Source organism: Hippocampus bargibanti, linkage group LG14, assembly GCF_051943395.1.
Source record: "Hippocampus bargibanti isolate YZ-2025 linkage group LG14, ASM5194339v1, whole genome shotgun sequence".
In the NCBI taxonomy this organism is placed as follows: Eukaryota; Metazoa; Chordata; class Actinopteri; order Syngnathiformes; family Syngnathidae; genus Hippocampus; species Hippocampus bargibanti.
This window is the reverse complement of record NC_142747.1, coordinates 4337278-4363793: the sequence shown is the minus strand read 5'-3', so window position 1 is coordinate 4363793 and position 26516 is coordinate 4337278. Positions and strand designations below refer to the sequence as shown.

Below are 26516 nucleotides of genomic sequence, written 5' to 3'. Positions count from 1 at the left end.
CTATAGTTTACTTTTTAAGACTTGCGCTGAATATTCATGAAGTCTTGTTTTTGTGTTGATGACGACCCCCATGTGACGTCACGTTTGGACCGCCCCTGACCGAGAAAGCGACACACAATGCATTTTGGGTACTTTGTTTGGTCTGAAAACTTCGTGTTGATCCACGTTGATGGCGAAATTAGAAGGAAAACACATACATAACGCCATGGTGAATCGTTGTGTGTTGCACCAAGACAACTATTTGATATTCGCTGACACAAATTCCCAGCTGACAAATCAGCCCATTTCTCACGGAGCTTGGGCGCAATCTTCTGCATTTTCTGGGTGCTACATTGCTGTCATTGACGGCTCGAATTGATATGGGAGGACTCCTTTAATCAATTGCAAACATTTATGCTTTCGTCTTCAGAACTATTTGAATCATATTCATAACTGGATGAGTAACAAGAAAACATCTTCTCCGAATCTGAAGCCATTGTTTTGATTCTCGAGCAAGGCACGACGTCTTGGTGTGACGTCACGAACAAGGGGGTGGGACCTTATGAAACTGGCCTTTTCCGGATTCATTTTGAAGTCATTTTTATTGGTGTTTTTCCATTTAACTAAAAATATCAGCCTGCCTGATTTGGGTACTTTAGATGCTACAAAACGTTTTTCTGATGTCAGTGGGAAACAAAAAAAATGGTCTCAAGGAATATGGCGTTTACATACTATTTCGCAGATACTTGGAGGAGGAAATTAAAATAGATTAAAATAACATATGCACTGTGATTTATCAAGATTGCGTATGTTTTTAATAAGTTTTCATTGAAGGGGCAAAGTTAAAGAAATCAACATTTATTGAAAAATGGAATCACTTTCAACATTCAAAACATATTATTACACAACGAAATATTCAAGCTCAATAATACCTACTTGTGTTAAATTCCGCCAAATCATAGATGGTTTGTCCTGACCGCGCTCAACAAACTCTCCACTGACGCCCTCGCCTTCGCGCGCAAACAGTACACGTGTACCGTCGCCGAGCACACAGACATAGGCTACCTGCAGTTGAAATTTGCATACCCGGCACGGCAGCCAATCAGAAGCCTGCTTCTTTCTTCCGGACTTTCGCAAGCATTATAAAGTCGTGCAGTCTCATGTCATTTTCCAAAATAGATGCACAGAACCTCAGCCCAGAAGAAAGATTCAAAAGAAGCTAACAACATATGTGACGCTACAAAACGTAAATTTACATTAAACCGTGACTGTAAAGTGTACGTGAGACTTATGAAAGGGGCTTCCTGTCTCATAGGAAGCAATGCAAACCTTTCATTGTGAACCGCAATGACAATCGACTATTGCAACAAAATCTACAGCCATGCACTTTTACCGTAAATTAAGCAAGGTAGCATTTGTAGTAGGTACATTCTTGATTTAAAAAAAAACTTTATACATTGTGGCAATTTTATTTTAATGTGATTGGTTGTCTCATTGTGCTTCAAGTTGTGAAAGAATGGGGCAGGCAACTTTTCAGTTAACTTCCCTGTTGTCCACTAATTTTTTGTCATGAGTTTCAGACACTGTTTTTACTATAATTTGGGCGAGTTCGGCGGGTCGTAGTTTGCCCATTTTGCTTTAATGTATCGGTGAATGCAAACATTGAAGGGCTTGGGATGGAGCCCAGAAGCAAATAGCTAATGACCAAGTTGCTCTGCCTCACCTGTCATCATGGAAATATCAAATGTCAAAATAAATTAAACAATTATATTTATTTAGTGATATTTACTTTAACGTTCTTTTCCATTTAACTTCACCGTTTTTTTTTTTTTTTCAAAATCGCTGAATTTGCACATTTACCGTTCAAATACTAAGTGGAGACGAGCGGTTAGGCAGCAGCCGGTTGAGCCTCACCATGGACTGCGCAATCACTGTGTTAACTGTGCTGGCTTGCTCTGCAGTGAGACTGCATTGCTATCCCTCTGCATATTGCTATTAAAGTGTTCAAAAGCTTTTAGTATATGAACTAAATTTCTACACTTTTGCTGGTGTATATAATGTACAGTCACTGTACATTATAAACACTGTACTACAGTGTTTATTGTATTTTATTTTAATCAAAACTGTGTGCATATGTGAGGCACAGTTCTCCTGCCTCATGACAGGGGGCTCTGGTGATTAGTGATTCTTCTTGCGACTCCTTGGCTGCAGAATAATAGAATTAGTGACAGCAAGCTACAGTAAACAGTTAGCAAGTTAAGTGCAACCATTCAGCCATTTTTTCATGTTGCTTGGACTTATTTTCAGAATGGTGGATTACATATCTAAATTGAAAGAATTTTCTAAACTGGACTTTCAATCGAAGCAGGGGATCATAATAAAAGGAAGACCAACACCGGACTGTGTAGCTCACAAACGGTGAGGGACGAATGTAAATCTCCTCGACAGCTTCTCAGCTTTTTGGCCAAGAAGGATCTCATTTAAAACTCTTCCTGAAGCGACAAAATTGCTCCAGCTCGTGCTCACTGTTCCACTACTACAGCATCAGTGGAGCGGTCATTCTCAGCACAAAAGACTGAAAACGTACAGTCAGAACAGGACTGATCAAGGACGACTTTCTTCACTGGCAGTGATCTCCATTGAGACAGAGACTTGGACTTCATTTATAAGTAAAGGTGACACGATAATAATGGTTCTTTAATTATTTTTTCGATGCTATAATTTGTATACGGTATATAAAGAATGCTGACATGACATTTTAAACAAAACACGTTAACTTGCCAATCAAATGGTGAATAAGCTACTCTGTGGAGTTCATATGTTTGTAAATCTGACTATGATGACGTCAGTACCTCACCAGCCATGAACCTCACCGCACGTCCCTGGTTCCGTGTGTTTCCTGCATGTAAGCCTGTGCAGGGTCAAGAATAATTTGTGTGAACAACATGATCGCAATTGAACATAACCCAGTCCAGTAGATCCAATTTTGTCCCCTTTACATCAGCGAAACATAGTGAACGACAGAATAGAAAATATATGTCTTTTCACAACAGTTCAAGCAAACAATTTAAATTTTGTGGACAATTGATTGAGGCAATATCATGACATCGATGAGAAGGTTTCAAATTGAACCTCACCCCACCAGACCGGCTTAATGAAGGATTTTGTTGTTTTATAAGAATCGCTTCTTGTACCCCCCCTTTCAAACCATCTATGTTCTTTCGCTAAGATTTTAACCTCATTGTCGTTAAATGAGTGGTTGCTAGCTTTTAGGTGCAAATGTACTGCCAATTGAGGCCCACTTGTATTATCCCTGCGATGTTGATAAAGTCTTTTTTTGAGAATTTGTTGAGTCCCAACAGAGTCTGCTCCCCCCAACCTGAGAGTAGGGACCTATCATAGCTGTGTACGGCGCCGCCATGGCTGGACATTAGGGATATATAAATAGGGCCGATACGACCAGTCAGACTTTAGTTCGCTGACGAAGCCTCTTGGATAGGAGGCGAAACGTCCGAAACCTTCAAATTTGTACAGATGACGGCTGAAGAAACCTTCTCATCGATGGACCACTCCTGTACGACTGAGAGCTTACACAGACGTAATATCACGACATGTCGCGGTTGCTTCACTTTTGTGATATTTTTCTTCTGTGAGGAATGAGCCATGGCTCCATCCACGATGGAAAACGCTGACAGAGCATGACATGACTGCGGTTGATAAACAAGCAGTCCATCTGACCGCTAGGTGGCACACACAACATCCTTCAAGTCCCGCAACTGCCTACAGGTGTGTGTCGACATTAATATAAAAACAACAACAACAACTCAGATTTCTCCGTGACCATTTACAACGAAATGTCATCATTCTCAGATCTTTTTTCCAAACATTTTGGTTGCTTCGTTGAGATCCATGGAAGAGATTTTGCATGTGTGCCAAAAAAGCGTCTTATAACTTGATTTTGTCCTTCAAAAAGAAAAAAAGGCAAAGGGGGAAAAATATGCATTTAAAAACAACGTTCACCCACGTATATATTTAAAAGAATATTAGAACCTTTTTGAGATTGTGTTCACGGTCAAATAGCTGGCGCGAATGCCTGCCGCTGCTCAGCCGCACAAAAAAAGTTCTTAACCCGTGACTGTATAGTGTCCTTGAGAGTTTTGATAGGTACTTAGAAATTAAATGTATTATTATTATTATTATTATTATTATTATTGCATTCGGAAGAACATGAACAGGAAAATATTGTAAGGGGAGGCCCTTGGAGTATTCTCTGAGTTTCTTGGAAGTACTTGGTGTGTGTGGAAGGGAGGGCGGGGTATATAAACTCCACTCATAGGGTAGCCCCTCATCACTTTGGTTGTGGAAGGCGAGGCAGAAGGCAAGAAGAAAAAAAGGATGAAGCTCCTCTTCGTTGTCACCTTAGCACTTTTTGTGCTCTCAACCTTGTTGGAGGGGGCGCACGCGTCGGCCTACGACAAGATTGTGGCGCACAGTCGCATCCGGGCCAGGAACCAGGGGTAAGAAACAAGAAAATTGTCACAACATTTGTGTTGTGTTGGATGTCTCGTGTTATTTAATTGCGTAAGTGCACATCGTAAATTTGAATATTGTAAATAAAGTGGCTTTCTTTTGTAAATCAAATTCATTTCATATATCTAAGCCATAGGTGTCAAAGTCAAGGTCCCGGGGCCAAATCCGGCCCGCCACATCATTTTTTTTTTCGGCCGCAAAACCAAATCAAACTTGTGAAATTCCATGATGCTTGCTAAAATCCGAACCAAAAATTCATCTTTTTGGATGTAAACCACGATAAGTCATTATTCTTGACTTCAGATTTGATAACTAGTGATTTATTAATTTGTTGTGCGCTCTATATGTAATATGTGGAGAGGATTAAACATCACCACAATGTGGCCCGCGGCAAACAATGACTTTGACAACCTTGAAATTCCAAGCCATTCAACAATGTTTTTTTTTACAATATGGGGGTTCCATTTACTGCAAAATGAATCAAATGAAATCATGTGATATTTCACTCCTCACTTCGTTCGTAAGAGTGATTGGTGTTTCCTCCACTCCCGCCGCAGGCCCAATGTGTGCGCCTTGCAGCAAGTCATGGGCACCAGGAAGAAGTACTTCAGCACTTGTCGCAATTGGTACCAAGGCGCTATCTGTGGGAAGAAAGCGTAAGTAGGCTTAATTGGGATGGTTGTCGTCGATAAATCCGATGGGATGAGCACAGTGTAAAAGTTATGGCATCATTGCAGTGAAACAAAGTGAGAATTAAAAAAAATGACATTTTTGTATTTTGAAGGTACACCAAGCCCCGTCACAAAAGACAAAAAAAACTGAGAAATCATTGGCAACCATTAAAGAAAGGTTTAGAATTGAAAGCTTAAATATTCAATTTAGTGTCTTAATGATTTAATAAAAAAAAAACACCTCAAGAGTTAAGTGTGGCCAAGCCTCTCTGTAACTGCCACTAACGACCCATGCTAAACTAAACTCCCACCATACATGCAACTCCACAAAGGAAGAAAACATGTGTTTCGAATTACAAAACAAGCCTGCAGAATGTGAACAGCTTATACCCATCATCCATTATATATATATTCACGCATTAGAATAATTTGCCGCGACATATGAGGCGTATGTTAATTCCCAGTGCGTATGCGTTTGTCTTCAGTGTCACTTGAAGAGCATAGTTTATTTTTCTTCGAGTAATACATTTTCCACGCTGAAAGACATCTGGTAGGCCGCTTAAGGATGCATCCGTGTCATCACATCCAAATGTGAAGGGGTCGCCCTTTGAAGTCTTTGCGATCATGGGCAGTCTTGTTCATTAGCTTCTGGAGAGGGGCCAGCGGCCACTGATTGAGTGTCAGTGTGGTGAGCCACAGACTCGGAATCGTGGCTCAGAATTGCTGACATGATTCACGAAAAGCCCGCCGTTGACTCCAAACTGCCACTGCTTGCTTGTTTTTCTCTCTTGCTCTCATGCTATTTCTGACTTCTCAGCACTTTTATGTTGAAACGCTGTTCCAACTGACATGATAGCTTCATCATGAATCTTTTAGGTTTGCTTTGGAGTTACACTGGATGACACGCTCACGTGACACGTCAAGAGGTACACCAGTGCCCGGTGTACCGCAGAACATGTCATCATTAAATGTGGTGTGGGAATGACTTAACTTCTCTTATTATCTATCTATCTATCTATCTATCTATCTATCTATCTATCTATCTATCTATCTATCTATCTATCTATCTATCTATCTATCTATCTATCTATCTATCTATCTATCTATCTATCTATCTATCTATCTATCTATCTATCTATCTATCTATCTATCTATCTATCCGTCCGTCCGTCTATCCGTCCATCCATCTATATAGATCGATAGATCTCGATAGATAGAAAGATATAACTATCTATCTAGTGTAGCTAGCGAGCGAGCTAACTAGATACATAGCTAAATATTTTTCTTCAACAAGGCTTGGCGACATTTTGTGTTTTTGACAGCATCTTTTCTTCATCTAATTATTTCAGCATGCAACATTTTTTGGTGTGTTCAAATGCCCGAATGAGCGCAAACTCATGATTGTTGACAATGAAAGTGCAGGTGACTCACATATGGAGGATGTGTTTCAGCTTTCACACTGAAACATTTTTTGTCAATGTGGATATTTTGTCACAGATTGTTTACTCTTGGATCATTTTATCGCGTTGTTCAAGTTTTACTTACATGTTTAAGCAACAGAGCAGAAATGGAGCTAACCATGTACAGTGAGACCTCAACTTACGAACTTAATTGGTTCCCGGACAGAGTGTGTAAGGTGAAAAGTGTGTATCTCAAAAAAGAAATTCCCATAGGAAATCATTAAAATGGGAATAATCTGTTCCCGGGTTTCCATAAAATATACTTTTCAACTAAATAAGCCTTAAAACTACACACAACATACCTTATTCTATGTATAATAAATATGATATTGTATTGTAATGAAAGAAACACTGCATTGTATCATAAAGTCACTTTATTTGCATTTGTGATGGTCATTGACGGCTTGATGGAATGGCGTTGGAGGTCGAAGGTCAAACGGAATTGCTGTTTGGAAAGAGAGGCACATTACATGAGGACTGTAATTAAAGAAATAAACTGTGCTGTCAAATAAAGTTTTATTTACCTTTTTGATGGTCGTTGATGGCTTATGGAAGGAGAGTCACCTTCCATAAGGACTGTTGATAACTTAACCTCTGGTGCTGTTCGGTCGTGTGCTTCCGCCAAAGATCACTTCGCCAGCCGTGGTGGGTGTGTATTATGAAAATACTGCTTATTATAACGTTTAATTTTCAGAAATTTGAAGTTTGTAAGACGAAAAGTTTGTAAGATAAGGTGTTTGTAAGTTGAGGTCTCACTGTATATGTTCCAATACGTATACAGTATATCTAAATGTATATAACTGTGGCTCTTTTTTATGTCCTATATGTTGCCCCTCCCCGAAAAATGTATAATAGTGGATACCAGGTACAAACACGTTCATACCTTCGACCGCGTAAAGTATAAGCATGGTCCAGTGTTTGCTGCAGTGACGTGCGGTGAGGTTGATGGCTGGTGAGGCACTGACGTCATCACAGTCAGATTTACAAACATATGAACTCCACAGAGTAGCTTATTCACCGTTTGTTTGGCAACAGTTAACATGTTTTGTTTAAAATGTCATGTCAGCATTCTTTATATACTGTATACAAACTGTAGCAGAGAAAAAAAAATAAAAAAAACGTTATTATCGTGTTACCTTTACTTCGAAATAAAGTCCAAGTCTCTCTGTCTCAATGGAGATCACTACCAGTCAAGAAAGTCGTCCTTGATCAGTCCTGTTCTGACTATATGTTTTCAGTCTTTTGTGCTGAGAATGACCGATCCACTGATGCTATAGTAGCTGGAACAGTGTGCACGAGCTGGAGCGACTTTGTCGCTTCAGGAATAGTTTCAATGAGATCCTTCTTGGCCAAAATGCTGAGAAGCTGTCCAGGAGATTTACATTCATCCCTCACCGTTTGTGAGCTATACAGTCCGGTGTTGGTCTTCCTTTAATTATTATCTCCTGCTTCGATTGAAAGTCCAGTTTAGAAAATTATTTCTAATTTAGATATGTAATCCACCATTCTGAAAATAAGGCAAAGCAACACGAAAAAAAGGCTGGATGGTTGCACTTAACTTGCTAACTGTTTACTGTAGCTTGCTGTCACTAATTGTATTATTCTGCAGCCGAGGAGTCGCAAGAAGAATCTCTGATCACCAGCGCCCCCTGTCATGAGGCAGGAGAACTGTGTGCCTCACCTATGCACATAGTTTTGATCAAAATAAAATAAAATAAACACTGTAGTACAGTGTTTATAGTGTACAGTGACAGTACATTATATACACCAGCTAAACTGTAGAAATTTAGTTCATATACTAAAAGCTTTTGAACACTTTAATAGCGATATGCAGAGGGACAGTAATGCGGTCTCACTGCAGAGCAAGCCATCACAGTTAGCATAGTGATTGCGCAATCCATGGTGAGGCTCAGCCGGCTAGTGCCTCACCGCTCGTCTCTACTTAGTATTTGAACGGTAAATGTGAAAATTCAGCGATTTTGGAAAAAAAATCCAAATATGGCGAAGTTAAATGGAAAAGAACGTTAAAGTACAAATCACGTGCATGTGTTTGTTTTATCCTTGGCTGTTTTAGATTTTGTTCCTGTTGACTTTATTTTATACAATTTGTCAAACGCAACCTCCTGTTCCCTCCTGCCTGCTTTTTGGGATCAACAGCCGCCATCACCACCTTGCAGACCGTGACACACAATTTGTAAAAATCTGTATGATAGAGCGATCATATAAAAACAATTGTTTATAAATAATTTAACTCAACTTCATGATTTACGGTAATTGTCATTAAAGGGCTGCAAAGTGACAATGGCTCAACATTCGCCTTTGTAGGGGGGAATACAGAAAGTTGACTGTAAAAACAATTGCAATTAAATGTCCCACTTTTACAAGGTCCAACATAAAAAAGAAAATGTTTCAGTCAAATATAACCAAAAACATAGGTGACGGCAACAATAAGACTGGAGATTAGGCCTGTGTCTTTGTTTTAGGGCGCACAGTTACCACCATACTTTTAACTCCTTTTCACTCATTTCATGTATTATATTCATGTAGCAGAACTGCGTTTTTCTTCTGTCGCCATCTTGCCCGGTTCCTTTGCCAGGTCTACTTATTTTTTACTGTCACTATTCAATACTTTGAGTTCAACAGTTTCCATGTATAAAAGTGTCTTTGTGCTCACCAAAATGTTCTGGAATCCAACATTGAGTATGTGTCATATTTCCATGTGCCAAAATGAGGTTAACCAAACGTGAAGCAAATAGCAAACTGATTGTGAGCACTCTCTATTCTATAAATCTGATATTTTAATGTTATCTTAATCCAAGGGCCAATATTTCCCATGTGCTTTATGTGCCAGATATTTGACGTGGCATCTTTTGGTAGCGACAGAGACAAAATGGTCACATCTGGAAACACTTTGACCACGGCGTCGGTAGCCAGATAAATCATATAATCCCAGTGTGTGTCATCAACCTTTTAAAGGATTTGCTACCTATCCGAGGTGGGTAATGGCCTTCTTTCACTCGCAGGACTGTCCTTTACGAGTGCTGCCCAGGATACATGAAGCTGGAGGGAATGCACGGTTGCCCTGCAGGTGCGTGGCGTTTACCCACATACGTCTCAGTCAATTTATAAAAAACTTTATTTGGGCATATCTCCCAAACTGCGAGCCGCAGCTTGTTATTACTCATGGTAAGTGACACTCTCACAGGTTGCTGACACATGTTCTTTTGGCTGCCGGTGTTTGACGGAAGAGGCTGTTGTGAAGCACATCAAGTCATGCAAGTCATGACAACAAAACATACAGTATTTGTTAATTAGCATTCCGGTTGACAATGCAGGTTTAACAAAGCGATTTTTTTTTCAAACCATAAAACATTTTCTCAACTGTAATGACACAATAGGAGTGCATAATAGAAGCATGTTTTAATCAACTCGCACCAGTGTCTAAAGACATTACATTGCAGGAGCTAACTAGTCGGCGGCTAATTAGCTTGCAGCTAGGCGATTAGTGGTCCATCAATTGTTGTGATTTTGACATCACAAGTCATGGGGGCAACAAAATGAAAGTCAATAATTTGTTTTTAAAAACAGCCTCTTTCTGAGTAAAGTTTTATATGTAAAGTAAAAGACAAATTTAGAGACAACTTGCTTTACTTTCGCGGGCCACATAAAAGGATGTGTTTAAAACAATAATTCTGATTTCCTTCCCACCTCGCAGTGGCCCCAATCGACCACGTGTACGGCACACTGGGCATGGTGAGGGCCCATTCCACCCAAAGATACGCCGACATTTCGAAGCTGAGGGCCGAGATTGAGGGATCCGGCTCGTACACTTTCTTTGCGCCCAGCAATGATGCCTGGGAGCTTTTGGATGAGGTGAGGTTCGACAAACGGATTCAAAAAATTTACTCTGATTCCCAGAGCTGCCAAAACTACTCCTACTCTGTACTTCAGGAGGAGTAAAGATATTCAAGGTCTCACCGGTCCAGAATGGTTCTTTTTATTCTTCCCACTTGTGACAGAGCATGAGATCCGCGCTTGTCAGCAACGTCAACATTGAGCTATACAACGCCCTCCATTACCACATGGTTAACAAACGCCTCCTGACCAAAGACTTGCGCAACGGTATGACCATCACGTCCATGTACAACGACCTGGGTCTTCTCATCAACCACTACCCCAATGGGGTGAGCACCGCCATTTTTTGGCACAGACCGCGTCCTGGCGGCGTCCCTCATTATTGATGCTGTGGTGCACGGCAGGTGGTGACTGTCAATTGTGCCAGGATCATCCATGGCAACCAGGTGGCCACCAATGGCGTCGTCCATGTGATCGACCGCGTCATCAGCGCCGTCGGGACCTCGATGAAGGACATGATCGAGGTTGATGATGACCTGCAAACGCTGAATGTGAGTTGCTTCCACACTGAAACATATATAACTTGATTGAGCCACAAGTGGGACTTTGTTACTTTCCCATGTATTGTAGAATGCCAGATTATCCAGTTGATGATCAGATGATCAACAAACACGATTTCCGTTCCATTTTTCGTGGGTGGGGGTGTTTATTTGCGCTACTACGTCTGAGTATGCCAAACCTCCTTCCTGTTTACATTCTTGGGGCAAAACAGAGACAAGGCCATTGTTACGTGACGCATTTTGAACATTCATCTGGGTGTGCCTCAACTTCTATCGGGTCAAAAGCATTCTGATTTTAATAAAAAATATATTTGTTGCAATAATCTATGAATGTTTGTTGTTTACCTGCAAAGCAATATCGTGATCATATCCATAGCCATCATCGTTTACTCTCTAGTCCTTATCAACTTGCCTTTCCGACGCTTAAACACAACTGTCCATCCAGGATATTGCTCAGAACTCCGGATTGTTGGACAAGCTGGGTCAACCTGGACATTTCACTCTCTTCGCCCCCACCAATGAAGCCTTTGCCAAACTTGGCGGCGACGTGCTCGAGAGGCTTCAGAGCGACAAGCAGGTCCTCCAAGGTACAGTGCATATTTAATCCCAGGGAAGGTACCAGCAGAATTCAAAGTACTCAGGCTCTGTTTGCTTGACTCCACCGGTTCCATTGGATCCAATTGAAAACAGCTGAAACCACAATATTTTGTGCAATGTGTCTGGAACATGGACACGCTTTGGCACGCCGCACGTAACAAAGTTTAGTGGGGTATAATAAAAAAAAAAGTTGCCACTTTCAAATGGCAAATGTCATTGTGAACGCAAAGTCAGCAGATGAAAGAGAATATTTGACAAGATAATAGGATCATTTGCACTCACAAAGTTCTCTTGCGAGATAGCAAATCCGATTTTGTTGAGCCGTTTTGTTCAATGTTCCCAAAATGTCATCATAGTGGTGCTGCTTTTTTGTCTGCCATAACATGAAACAGCTTTCCTTGGAAGCAGTAGTTATACAAAGTAAGATGGTCAACCTCACATATTGGATCGGTTTATGATGTCAGACCACCCAAACCCACACAAAGTTATACAGAACCGTGGCTGAGTCCCAAGTGGTTCTCCTCAAGACCCAAAGGATCCAAGGGTCTTCTGGTTCTGAGAGCTTCTTTTTGTCTTATGACAACAGATCGAGCAACAAGCCATGCAAGCAGCTCATGACATACATGACAAATACACCTTTATTTTCCAGCTCTTCTGAATTTCCACCTTCTGGACTCGGTGCAATGCTCGGAGGCCATCATGGCTGGCACCTCTTATGAGACCATGGAGGGCAACCACATCGTAATCGGTTGTGATGGCGAGAGCTTGACCGTCAATGGCATCAAAATGGTGCGCAAGAAGGACATAGTCACAACCAATGGCGTCATCCACCTCATCGACCAAGTGCTCATGCCAGACTCAGGTTAGACCCGCCTTCTCGCTTCCTCTCATCTTCACAGATGAATGGCTTACCAACAGACAATGCTGCCTCGTTACTATACCATAACAGAAACTCAAACAAAAGGATCCAAATTGCAGTGTTACAGGTCATTACTTGCAATCTCAAACCAAACCACATTGTCCTGCGGTTCTCTAAATGCTACACATGGAGACTTATCTTTTACATGTATTAACGAAACCAAAACCTTATCAGAGTCCTACTGGTTTGTAAATCCTGGCCCTGTTTTTACAGTGTAAGGATTATCCCTGCTTTTTAAGCCAAACAGGTGATGGAACTGGTGGGGAGTTCCCAGTCTACATTTGGTGACATGGTGTCCGAGCTGGGACTCTCTGCTGCTATGAGGCCCGAGGCCGAATACACACTCTTGGCCCCACTCAACGCCGCCTTCAATGGTAAGCACCATACTGTCCGATCCAGTTGGGAAGAATTTCAAATCCCACCTCCGGCATAGAACACTGGGTCGTATAGTGGACCTTTGATGAGGCGGGTAAACAAAGCTGTGGCCGTCAGGTGGTTGCTCGACACCCTTAGCAGAGTCCACAGGAGTTCACCCAACCAATCAATATGGATGGGGAGAAGGCGTTTGACCATGTTTGTTGGGGTATCCATTGACATCGATGAACCATACTGAGTGCCATTTCCATGTTTTTACGGCAGATGAGGTGATGACTTTGGATCAAAGAATGCTAAAGTTTATTCTGGAGAATCACATCCTGAAGAGAAAGATCACCCTCGGGCAGCTCTACAATGGGCAGACGCTGGAGACCATTGGCGGAAAGCTTCTGAGGGTCTTCATCTACCGCACTGTGCGTCGTCCCTCTTTGAAAAAAAAAAAAAAACATTAAGTGTTGGCGCGATTGAGCCATGACATTTGAGTGCTTTGTCTTGATTCTTTTGCAGGCCGTGTGTATCGAAAACTCCTGTCTCATCAGAGGCAGCAAGGAAGGAAGCAACGGAGCGCTCCACCTCATGAGGAGCTTCCTCAAACCAGCTCAAAAATCCATTTATGAGATTCTGACAAACAATGGCGGGTTCAAGTAAGTACAGCGGTGGGGGTTGATGAAAGATGCAGTGGCATTAAGATGCCGCATCACCCGTTGGGGCTGCAGTGTGTTCAATCTTTCCCAAGAGTAGCTATATGGATATTCGGGAAATATGTGGTTGTGGAATACTCATTCCGACTTTCTGCCGCCCTAGGATCTTTTTGTCTCTGATGGAAGATGCCGGATTGACTGACTTGCTGAGACAAGAGGGAGACTTCACACTATTCGCCCCTACCGACAAGGCTTTTGCCGGTTTAAGGGAGAGAGACTTCACACTGCTGAAGAGTACGTCCACAGCGGCCCTTTTATGGAGACATGTCAATCGCCGTGAATACCGCTCACCAGTCTTTAAACCCAGGCGACATCAACGCTCTCAGAACGATCCTCCTGTACCACATCAACAACGGTGTCTTCATCGGTGGTGGTTTGGAGACGGGTGTCACAAACCTTCTCAAGTCCCTGCAAGGCAGCAACCTCAAAGTCATATTTGTGAGTGGAGTTGTACGCATTGGCATATTTTATTTTGCGCAGGCGAAGCAGTTTTTTTTGGGGTGAAATTCTCAAGTGAGGCTGAACTTACTGCAAGCTGGCAGCTATTACTGCTTGAGGTTTATGGATGTTTCACAGGCAAACGACACCATGCGAGTCAACTCGGTACAAATCCCCGATTCTGACATCATGGCCACAAATGGCGTCATTCACTTTGTAAACCAACTGTTGTATCCCGCCGGTAAGACTTTTGAAGTTTCAAGTCAAGTCTGACAACGCTGTTTTTATTTTTTAATCGTGTGTGCATTATCATGCAGATATGCCTGTCGGAAGCCATGATCTCCTCTCGTTACTGAATAAGATGATTACTTATCTCCAAATTAAGGTGAATCAAAAGCTCAGAGAATTGAATATTGTTGTGCCTAGGATAACTTGGTTTTGAATTTCCAGTACATTCCAGGCTTCAGATACCAAGAAATACCCCTCACATTTCTGAGTGAGTAATAAATGAATAAAATTGTGTCCATGTTTCAAATCTCTCCTGTCATTAACGGCTTTCTCTCTCCGATTGTCATTAGAGAGGTACGTCACCAGGGTTGTTGAAGGTACCATGATCACAATAAAGCATCATCATCGTGTGATTCCCCAGTCAGGAAATTCCCTAGCAGTGCACCAGCTTTTATTTTGGTTAGAGGACTGCACGTGCCAATGATGTCATGGTTTCTTCCTTTCACGCATGTTGCCAAACTGCGGAGTACAAAGAAAAAAACCTGCATTGTTGGGAGAGGTGGGGGACTGGAGTCACGTGACTCAAATGTAAGACATAAGTTGTCCCTCATCAGTGGTGTAGTCGTTTAAAAAAGAAATGACAAAATACAAATTCCAATCAGTGGCCCTCACATGGACTTCTTCATTGCTAATCCTCAAAATGGACACACAATTGATTGCATAGGCAAACAAATAAATAATTAATGTTGGATAAATGAAAAACTTAAGGAATCCTCTGAGGGTGAATCACTTTGTTTTTGTTTGTCTGTTCTGACCCAGTCAAAGGCCGATCGGTTGTTCCGCATCCATGATAATAACCTTGTTTTTACTTACTTAGCTCCGGACGTGACCAAAGTGACCCGGGTCATCCATCAAGAACCGTCCATTACCAAGGTGACCAGAGTCATCGAAAGTGACCCCACCATCACCAAAGTCACCAGAGTTGTCTCAGGCAAGTGTTGAGACGGGACCCAAAACAGGGACCTCATCCATCTTATCACGTTCCGCCGGCGACAGTGGCAGCTGACGAGTTGGAACGTAGTAATTGGGGGTGGATCGCTATGCAGGTGACAGAGGCGTTGGTGCTGGCAGATGATTTATTAACAAAAGGCGCGGGTCCGATACAACGTGGACCCGGAAAAAACTTGTTGAATAAAAAGTGACAAACAGCAAAGCTAGTGGGTGAGCGGGGGCAATCCGCCAAACCTCATTAGCGAGAAGAAAAATAAAAAGGAACACGAGGGTGCAAAACAGCATATGATACAGGGCGTACAAACCAACACGATCGTAGCTTATAAATTCCTCGGGCGAAGCAACTCACGTACTGAATACGCATTCAAAGTACAGGCAAGGCGCGAGGCGTAGTATCTTCCGACGCTGGGTAAGTGCCAGCGTCGGGTTTCAATGTCCAACAGTCAGTGATGAGGGAATTGACAGCAGCTGGCAGCTGTCAACTCGCTCATGACACATCTGCTCAGAGTGACACTTGAGAGAAACCGGTGAAAAGCCACAAGGCCTCCTGACAAACATGTCAGCTGCTCTACAAACTGAATCTATGTCGTTTCCAGGACCTCAGTATTCAGTCAGGGCTGGCACCACCCGACTTGGCGTAGATGGTTAGTACAATGATTTTACCCAATTCCATTGGACCTTTTACTTTGGCTCAAATTTGGATCTTTCGTTCTTCTCATAGGATCTAACCTTGCAGGGTTCTCCACCATCAAAACAGATCAAAATTTTGACAGTGACCAACTCGTGAAAATGATCAAAGGTGAGCGAGGAACGACCGCTCAGTTCATGTATGATAGCAATATGATTTTTTGTTTACCTCCACACAAAGGGAATTTCAAGGAGAAACACTAGTTAATGAATTTTGGGTAAAGCAATGAAAATAACAAAAAACAAACGTCCCATCTGATCTGGACTCTGGTTTTGTGGGATCGGCCGCCGTGCCAACCGAGCCTCCTCTGACAACATTTTATGTAGCGGATACAACATTGTGACGAATTGCACATATTGGACCACAATTAGAATTTAGTGCTTTCAAGCCTTTAGTATTGAACGGACAAACACAAGACTACAGCCAGACAGCCCGCCTTCAGCAGAACATCTGGAAACGAATAAACAGTTAGCTGCTCGGGAATAAAAACGCATTGCGTCAAAAACACTTTTCACTTAATTCCTGGCATCAGAACCAGTAACATAGAAGAAAATTAGCGAGGTTCGTAATTTTTTTTCCGAATCTGTTGAGGGTTTACGGTTGAGCGGTGACCTGAGAGGCACGGGGACCTGCAGCAATGTTACAGATAAAATGCACACGATTTAGTCATGTGGCTATGCTTTGATGCTATGAAAGCTCACCGGAAATTTCATCCGCCATTGCAAGTTTGTCGGAGTTCATCTAGTGAAACAGTTGGTGCACAATTTAAGGGCTGTTTCAAGAACCAGTTTCAAGCACCAGAGCTCGAGAAAATTTGGGTGGTGGAAAAAGAAAGAATCGGCGCTTACGTGGACGAGCTCCAGCACGAGCGTGGTGGAAAAGTGCCATCGTAGAAGAGATGGTTCCATTCTCCTGCTTTGCCAAGTGTGGTTTTCCCATACCGGCAATGTTGACGCAGAGCCTCTTCAACACCTTCTCTAATTGGGGAAAAATATATTTAAAATGTCCTTCTCTTTTCTTGTCTTCCAAGCTGGCGACAGGCGAAGAGGAAGGCAGTGAGCTCGGACTGAGGGGAGGGGACCGGCCTTCGGGCAGCGATGCATCATGGCACGGCGGCTTTTGATCGCGGCGACGTACTTCAAATGAAATTTCAAGTGTACTCGCGGTTCAAAGCGGTTCTGCTAAGCAATCTCAGCGGCACTTTAAGGGTCTCAAATGCAAACAATTTGGCTCGACATTCATATGAGCCATGAGGAGTGCAATAAAAGGAAGTGTAAAAAAAGAAGGTACAATACGACACTTTTTCTCTGTACCTTTTCCGGAGTTGAAGCAATGAAACTCAAGTAGAAGATTTTGTAAATCCTCGCATCATCGATAGTCCATCAATGCTGTTTTTCTGACCCTTAAATCACTTTTGAGTTGTGAGAAAAAGTTTCATGCACATTTTCATCTGTCTCTCGTGACACAATGTATCCATCGTTTTCCCTCCTTGATCTGCTTTTCCCAACCATTTTCCAATAAAGTGCATTCTTTGACTTCATCATGCCGCGTTTTTTTAAAAAAAAGACACCCGACAAGGATGGCCTGGCGTGATTTCCTAAGTTCCTTAAAATGTCTCATGAATCCAACCCTGAATGCAAATGTAAGGCCTCTTTTTGTCCATTTACAAGCCCCCCCCCCATATACGGGTTGAATAATGTGAAAGTCTTCCTCGTTGGCCAAGTAATAATAATTGATGGTGGATGGCGAGCTTTGGTCAACTCTCAAGAAGAGATTTTAAACGGAAAATTGGACTTTCATGTGGATCCAAATCAACTGGCTCGCAAAGCCCGTGTTTGCTTTAGATGGAATGAATTCAGTCCATTCGATTCAACGCCAAACCATTTGAGGGGACTTTTATAGACACAAAAAGACTTAATAAAACCCTTAGCCGACTTAAATGTAACCATAAAACGTATCCAAATATCGCTGTACTAAATTCATCCTGTCTACTTGATATCTAATTTTAAGCAGATTCTTTACTTACAGACGGCGGAAGTAGTCGCCGAATCATGTGAGCTATTTGAACACTTACACTGTCTGTAAGTAAAGATTCTGCTTAAAATTAAGTATCCAAATATCGTTGAGTGAATCGAAGATACAATCGACTGAGAAGTAAGCCCTGTGGAACTCTGCATCCAGTCTGCTATATCGCGACTAATCTTGGCAAAAGATTTGAAAAGACCAATCACACAAATTCACAAGGACTGGGGACCAACTGCTTAGTAATAATAATGATACATTACATTTTAAGTGCCTTTCAAAGCTCTCAAGGACACTTTATAGTCACAGACAAGCATAGGTACTATAAAAAATAAAATATAATCACAAGTACAACGCAATAAATAGAATACAATTACAAATAGAAACAAGAGAGAGAGAGCTACACAGAAAATGCAATTTTAAATAGGTAGGTTTTGAAATGGGACTTGAAGGTGGGAAGAGAATCGATGTTACGAATGTTGGGAGGAAGTGCGTTCCAAAGTTTGGGGGCAGAGCAGCTGAAGGCTCTGTCACCCATCGTGCTGAGACGGGCAGGGTGGGGGGGCACACAGAGGCGGAGGAAGAGAGAACGAGAGGGAATAGAAATATATATATATATATATATATATATATATATATATATATATATATATATATATATATATATATATATATATATATATATATATATATATATATATATATATATATATATATATATATATATATACCCACTCTCGAGGACTTGCACACTGCAAGAATCCAAACTAGGGCGCGGAAAATCCTACTGGACCCTCCGCACCCTGCCCACCACCTTTTCCAGCTACTCCCCTCAGGCAGGCGCTACCGATCCATGCACACCAAATCCAGCAGACATTTAAACAGCTTCTTCCCCCAAGCCATTAACACTTTGAACTCTTTGAACTCTTTCAACAGTAGCCAAAATGGAACTGTATAGTGCCACTTATCAGTTTTTTTGACGACGATACTAGTGCAGCGTGTTCTACCGGAAACAAATTCCTTGTGTGTTCTACATACTTGGCAATAAAGATGATTCTGATTCTGATATAGATAGATAGATAGATAGATAGATAGATAGATAGATAGATAGATAGATAGATAGATAGATAGATAGATAGATAGATAGATAGATAGATAGATAGATAGATAGATAGATAGATAGATAGATAGTCCGGTTATATCAATATTTTTTCAGACTCCCGAGAATATCGATATAACGAGACTTTACTGTATATATATATATATATACAGTAAAGTCTCGTTATATCGATATAACGATATATATATATATATATATATATATATATATATATATATATATATATATATATATATATATATATATATATATATATATATACAGTAAATATACAGTAAAGTCTCGTTATATCGATATCGGATATATCGATAGTCCCGGTTATATCGATACTATTTCTATGCACGCACGGAGAAAATTACATGCAAACAGGGTCGGATATATCGATAGTCCTGGTTATATCGATATTTTTTTCGGACTCCCTTGAATATCGATATAACGAGACTTTACTGTATATATATATATATATATGTATGTATGTATGTATGTATGTATGTATGTATGTATGTATGTATGTATGTATGTATGTATGTATGTATGTATGTATGTGTGTGTGTGTGTGTGTGTGCGTGTGCGTGTGTGTGTGACAGCCTTGGATACTTAAACAGATGACTTTTTTTTGGGACAAGGAATTGACCTGGATATCAGTAAACAGTCTGAGTCACTGCTGGTTTCAAAAAAGGCATGCTGGTTCCCAGCATATGATATAGAAAATAACTAAATCTTCTTCTTTTCCGTTCGGCGTTTCCCTTTAGGAGTCGCCACAGCAAATCAGTGTCCTCCATCTGACCCTGTTTTAGCATCCCCCTCTCTCACACCAGCGACCTTCATGTGTTCTTTCACAACCTCCATAAACCTCCTCTTTGGCCTTCCTCTTGGTCTGCGGCCTGGCAGTTCAGGGGTCAGCATCCTTCTCCGTCCCAATATATTTACTCTCTCTCGTCTGAACATGTTCAAAACATCTCTGTCTGGCCTCTCTGACTCATTCTTGATCCGATCCAACCTGGTCACTCCTAAAGAAAACATCTTCATCTCTGCTACCTCCAGCTCTGCTTCTTGTCTTTACTTCAGTGGCATTGTCTCAAGTCGAAACATCATGGCTGGTCTCACCACAGTTTTATAGAACTTTCCTTTCATCGTAGCTGAAACCCTTCTATCACACATCACACTTGACATTTTTTCTCCAGACGTTCCAGCCACTTCTTTTCCACATTCTCCATTGCTCTGGACAGTTGACCCCAAGTACTTCAAATCCATCACCTTCTTTATCTCTTCTCCCAGTAAACTCACTCTTGTACTTGTGTGCCTCTCATTCACACACATGTATTCCGTCTTGCTGCGATTGACCTTCATTCCTCTCCTTTCCCGGGAAAATCTCCACATTTGTAGTTTCTCCTCCACCTGTTCACTGCTCTCGCTACAGATTGCAATGTCGTCTGCAAATATCATCATCCAAGAAGATTTGTGTCTGACATCGTCTGTCAGCCTGTCCACCATCGGCGTGAATAAGAAGGACCAGAGCTGAACCCTTGTGAAGTCACACCTCGACCTTGAAATACCCAAATAAATACACCTATTTTCTGGGATGGGTCATGCCATTGTAACATGGCCTGCGTGGAACAAAATGTTTTTTTTGCATAATTGAATAATTTTGCAGCCGTACATTCAAACCATAGTAATTTTTTTTTTGGGGGGGGAGGGTCAAAACAATACAAATGAGACTCGATATATAATTTATGCCATTGGATATTATTTGGCCTTCGTCACCTTTAAGTATGTATGATGTCATGGCAAAAATGTCCATCCGAGCGCATGAGAGAAGCACCTAATGAAGTGTGCGACGTGTTGTGTAGCTTTTTGGTCCGCAAAGTCCAAACAAAATGGCGACTCTGATGGAACACGGGGGGGCACACAGAGGCGGAGGAAGAGAGAACGAGAGGGAATAGAAATAGGTCTATATATATATATATATATATATATATATATATATATATATATATATATATATATATATATATATATATATATATATATATATATATATATATATATATATATATATATATATATACCCACTCTCGAGGACTTGCACACTGCAAGAATCCAAACTAGGGCGCGGAAAATCCTACTGGACCCTCCGCACCCTGCCCACCACCTTTTCCAGCTACTCCCCTCAGGCAGGCGCTACCGATCCATGCACACCAAATCCAGCAGACATTTAAACAGCTTCTTCCCCCAAGCCATTAACACTTTGAACTCTTTGAACTCTTTCAACAGTAGCCGAAATGGAACTGTATAGTGCCACTTATCAGTTTTTTTGACGACGATACTAGTGCAGTGTGTTCTACCGGAAACAAATTCCTTGTGTGTTCTACATACTTGGCAATAAAGATGATTCTGATTCTGATATAGATAGATAGATAGATAGATAGATAGATAGATAGATAGATAGATAGATAGATAGATAGATAGATAGATAGATAGATAGATAGATAGATAGATAGATAGATAGATAGATAGATAGATAGATAGATAGATAGATAGGTTATATCAATATTTTTTCCGACTCCCAAGAATATCGATATAACGAGACTTTACTGTATATATATATATATACTGTATATATATATATATATATATATATATATATATATATATATATATACAGTAAAGTCTCGTTATATCGATATCGGATATATCGATAGTCCCGGTTATATCGATACTATTTCTATGCACGCACGGAGAAAATTACATGCAAACAGGGTCGGATATATCGATAGTCCCGGTTATATCGATATTTTTTTCGGACTCCCTTGAATATCGATATAACGAGACTTTACTGTATATATATATATATATATATATATATATATATATATATATATATATATATATATATATATATGTATGTATGTATGTATGTATGTATGTGTGTGTGTGTGTGTGTGTGTGTGTGTGTGCGTGTGCGTGTGTGTGTGACAGCCTTGGATACTTAAACAGATGACTTTTTTTTTGGGACAAGGAATTGACCTGGATATCAGTAAACAGTCTGACTCACTGCTGGTTTCAAAAAAGGCATGCTGGTTCCCAGCATATGATATAGAAAATAACTAAATCTTCTTCTTTTCCGTTCGGCGTTTCCCTTTAGGAGTCGCCACAGCAAATCAGTGTCCTCCATCTGACCCTGTTTTAGCATCCCCCTCTCTCACACCAGCGACCTTCATGTGTTCTTTCACAACCTCCATAAACCTCCTCTTTGGCCTTCCTCTTGGTCTGCGGCCTGGCAGTTCAGGGGTCAGCATCCTTCTCCGTCCCAATATATTTACTCTCTCTCGTCTGAACATGTTCAAAACATCTCTGTCTGGCCTCTCTGACTCATTCCTGATCCGATCCAACCTGGTCACTCCTAAAGAAAACATCTTCATCTCTGCTACCTCCAGCTCTGCTTCTTGTCTTTACTTCAGTGGCATTGTCTCAAGTCGAAACATCATGGCTGGTCTCACCACAGTTTTATAGAACTTTCCTTTCATCGTAGCTGAAACCCTTCTATCACACATCACACTTGACATTTTTTCTCCAGACGTTTCAGCCACTTCTTTTCCACATTCTCCATTGCTCTGGACAGTTCACCCCAAGTACTTCAAATCCATCACCTTCTTTATCTCTTCTCCCAGTAAACTCACTCTTGTACTTGTGTGCCTCTCATTCACACACATGTATTCCGTCTTGCTGCGATTGACCTTCATTCCTCTCCTTTCCAGGGAAAATCTCCACATTTGTAGTTTCTCCTCCACCTGTTCCCTGCTCTCGCTACAGATTGCAATGTCGTCTGCAAATATCATCATCCAAGAAGATTTGTGTCTGACATCGTCTGTCAGCCTGTCCACCATCGGCGTGAATAAGAAGGACCAGAGCTGAACCCTTGTGAAGTCACACCTCGACCTTGAAATACCCAAATAAATACACCTATATTCTGGGATGGGTCATGCCATTGTAACATGGCCTGCGTGGAACAAAATGTTTTTTTTGCATAATTGAATAATTTTGCAGCCGTACATTCAAACCATAGTAATTTTTTTTTTTTTTTTTTGGGGGGGGGGGCAAAACAATACAAATGAGACTCGATATATAATTTATGCCATTGGATATTATTTGGCCTTCGTCAGCTTCAAGTATGTATGATGTCATGGCAAAAATGCCCATCCGAGCGCATGAGAGAAGCACCTAATGAAGTGTGCGACGTGTTGTGTAGCTTTTTGGTCCGCAAAGTCCAAACAAAATGGCGACTCTGATGGAACACAGCTTCTTGGCAAGCGTGAGATGTTCCATGGCGGGAGCGCGCTTCCTCGTGAGTCAGCGCTTGAAGAAAAGCATACTGCCAAGTGGCGGGCACCCGGCGCGGCGCTAAAAGTGTTTACACAGTGTTATAAAATCATGTGAGGCAGTGAACGAACGTCTGCGGTGGGCTTTCATTTGCTTTGCACGTCCACCGACGACAAGGCAAACAGCAGTGAAGCTGCCAAAAAAAAGTTGTTAGAAGTCAAGAAGTTCTACTTGCAATGTTTTGGGGAGATGCAAAGACATGCATATGTAAGTGATTGGGTGGACCAGTTTTATGCATCACAATTATTATCGGCGACTGGTATCACCACCCTTTGCAAAGACTCGGTATCATGATAGACAGTAGGCCAGGGGTCGGGAATCTATGGCTCGCGAGCCATATATGGCTCTTTTGATGATTGCATATGGCTCGCCGATAAAACTAAATACATATTGTCGGGTTTTTTTTCGCCGTTCATTTCCCGTTGGGGCTGCAGTTGGCGGAAAGCGCAATTTTGATTGGATGACACTGACCTAGGTAGGCCGAAAGCGCCATTTTGATTGGATGATACTGGCCTTCATGTTGAAACAGGTAAACGCCCCAAAGCTTGAATGCACCGGAGCTTTAGCCTTTGAGGAGAGAAAATGTTCTGATTCTAATTTGTAATGAAACAATACCATCGATGAAACAGTCGAATGTCAGTGACATTTTAACAAGCCCCATGTTAACGTTAGCATCAACATACTTCTGCGAGAAGTAGATTGCAGATAGCAAGTGTGGAAGCTTATGAGCCGTGTGCAGGTTAGCTAGCAGTAACTGCGCCTCTGGACCGGCAAGTTGAATTTCATTCCGATCGTTTGGCTGGATTTTTACCAATCACAAGGAGCGGAAAACCATTCATGTTAACGGTGAGTACTTTCACAAAGTTATTTTAAGTAATACATTCTGATATTTTGTTGAAAAGTGGCCGCGCATGCTTGCGTGTTTGCATATGTATGTGCGCGCGAGCACGCCCGGGTGTGTGTGTGTGTGTGTGTGTGTGTGTGTGTGTGTGTGTGTGTGTGTGTGTGTGTGTGTGTGTGTGTGTGTGTGTGTGTGCGCGCGCGTGCGTGTGGCTCTCACTGAAAAACATTTCTAAATATTTTACTTTTATGGCTCTCTTAGTCGAAAAGGTTCCCGACCCCTGCAGTAGGCTGATATCGACCAAATATAATGCCAGGTATTGGTATTTGGTCATTTTAAATACATAAATAATCACTAAATAAGACTTTAAATTTTGGCTAGTGAAGTATGAGTAATGGGCTTTTGCTTTTCCCCTTATGTCATGAGAATAATAATAATGATGTATGTCTTCCGCCATATTTATATATATATATATATATATATATATATATATATATATATATATATATATATATATATATATATATATATATATATATATATATATATATAAATATATGTATAACATTGTAACATATAGCATTGTAACATGTAACCCATATAACATGTATAAATATATATATAACATTCTCATACGTGGAGTGAACCAAGTGCATTCTTGGAGCCATCTGTTAACCTTGGTGCAATGCTTACTGGAGACTGTGGAGACAGACTTCTTTTTTTTCTTTTGGCTTTTCCCTTCAGGGGTCGCCACAGTGAATCAATGTCCTCCATCTAACCCGGTTTTGTACATCCTCTTCTTTCACACCAGCTACCTTCATGTTCTCTTTGACAACATCCATAAACCTCCTCTTCGGTCTTCCTCTCGGTCTCCTGCCTGGCAGTTCAAGGCTCAGCATCCTTCTCCCAATATAGTCACTCTCTCTCCTGTGCACATGTCCAAACCATCCCAGTCTGGCCTCTTTGACTTTGTCTCCAAAGCCTCTAATATGAGTTGTCCCTCTAATGTACTCACTCCTGATCCTATCCAACCTGGTCACTCCCAACGAAAACCTCAACATCTTCATCTCTGCTACCTCCAGCTCTGCTTCCCATCTTTTCTTCAGTTGCACTGTCTCCAGTCCAAACATCATGGCTGATCTCACCACCGTTTTATACACCTTTCCTTTCATCCTAGCTGAAACAGTTCCATCACACATCACACAGACAGACTGGAGACAGACTGACAAAAACTTTTTAGGAGAGAATGCCGCCTCAATGTCGCACCATAGGCTCAATACCACCATTCTGATTAAATACTGTAAATGTGTTGTGGGTCTGTGGTGTGAACACGCTTGTGATCAAGCAGCCATTGTCTGTAAATCATGTGTTTGCAGAATATTCTGCAAATAAACCCTTAAAAGGTACTGTTCATCGACTCCAGACGGTTTTTGGATAACCAAAATCCTCATCATCCGATATTAACTAACATGCGGAGGAAAGGCCTCGAACAGGTGCAATATTTATTCATCTATGTAAGTATTTATTTATTTTCTTTGCGGAGGATCAATAATATGTTTGATAGTACTGATACAGTCTACATGCATAGCTGCAACTTTTGCGTTCAAATATCCTTTGTCAGCTTTTCCAAGATTAATCCATGCCTTGTTCTTTTGACTTCAAGACGGCGCCGCGAGAGTGCCTGCCTTTCCCGCTGTCATGATCTGGTTGGCGACCAACGGGTGGCGCTGTCGGCCCCGCCTGCACCTGCACAGGTGCTGGTCGTCCCGAGCCTTTTCGGACTGCCACGTTCGGATTGGAGACCACCAGGTAGCGCTGTCAGCCTGCCTGGTGCCTCGCAGGTGCTGGTCGTTACAATCAGTGACACTTAAGAGGACTCCCGGCACGACCATCCGGTGTCGGGTCATTGTTGTATGCTTTGTATGCAATTGTATGCATTGCATGCTGTGCATGTGTTTGTTTAATCTTGGCGGACCTTTACACTTGGTTTTCTTTTGATACTTTGTATTTTTCTGTTTAAATGATTTTAACGTTTTAGATTTTGTTCCTGTTGACTTTATTTTAATACAATTTTTTACACAAACTCCTGCTCCCTCCTGCCTGCTTTTTGGGATCCGCAACCGCCATCACCACCTTGCAAA

The 26516-nt window shown here is 41.4% G+C and overlaps 1 protein-coding gene across 2 annotated transcripts; it reads left to right on the top strand.

Moving 5' to 3' along the window:
* The first annotated feature begins 4335 nt into the window (after positions 1–4335).
* postnb (periostin, osteoblast specific factor b) lies at positions 4336–17552 on the top strand. 2 transcript variants are annotated; one of them, XM_089014047.1, is made up of 21 exons: positions 4336–4496; positions 5067–5165; positions 9664–9728; positions 10356–10513; positions 10660–10824; positions 10900–11046; positions 11501–11642; positions 12302–12514; positions 12811–12945; positions 13211–13359; positions 13454–13590; positions 13751–13881; positions 13955–14085; positions 14224–14326; positions 14403–14470; positions 14536–14581; positions 14664–14690; positions 15191–15304; positions 15921–15968; positions 16046–16123; positions 17043–17552. In XM_089014047.1, the coding sequence occupies exons 1-21, from the start codon at positions 4375–4377 to the stop codon at positions 17069–17071; spliced, it is 2307 nt and encodes a 768-aa protein (XP_088870173.1). In that variant the 5' UTR covers positions 4336–4374; the 3' UTR covers positions 17072–17552. The 2 variants fall into 2 exon arrangements, with proteins under 2 accessions (XP_088870173.1, XP_088870174.1); XM_089014048.1 differs by lacking the exons at positions 15921–15968; positions 16046–16123.
* The last annotated feature ends 8964 nt before the right edge of the window (positions 17553–26516 follow it).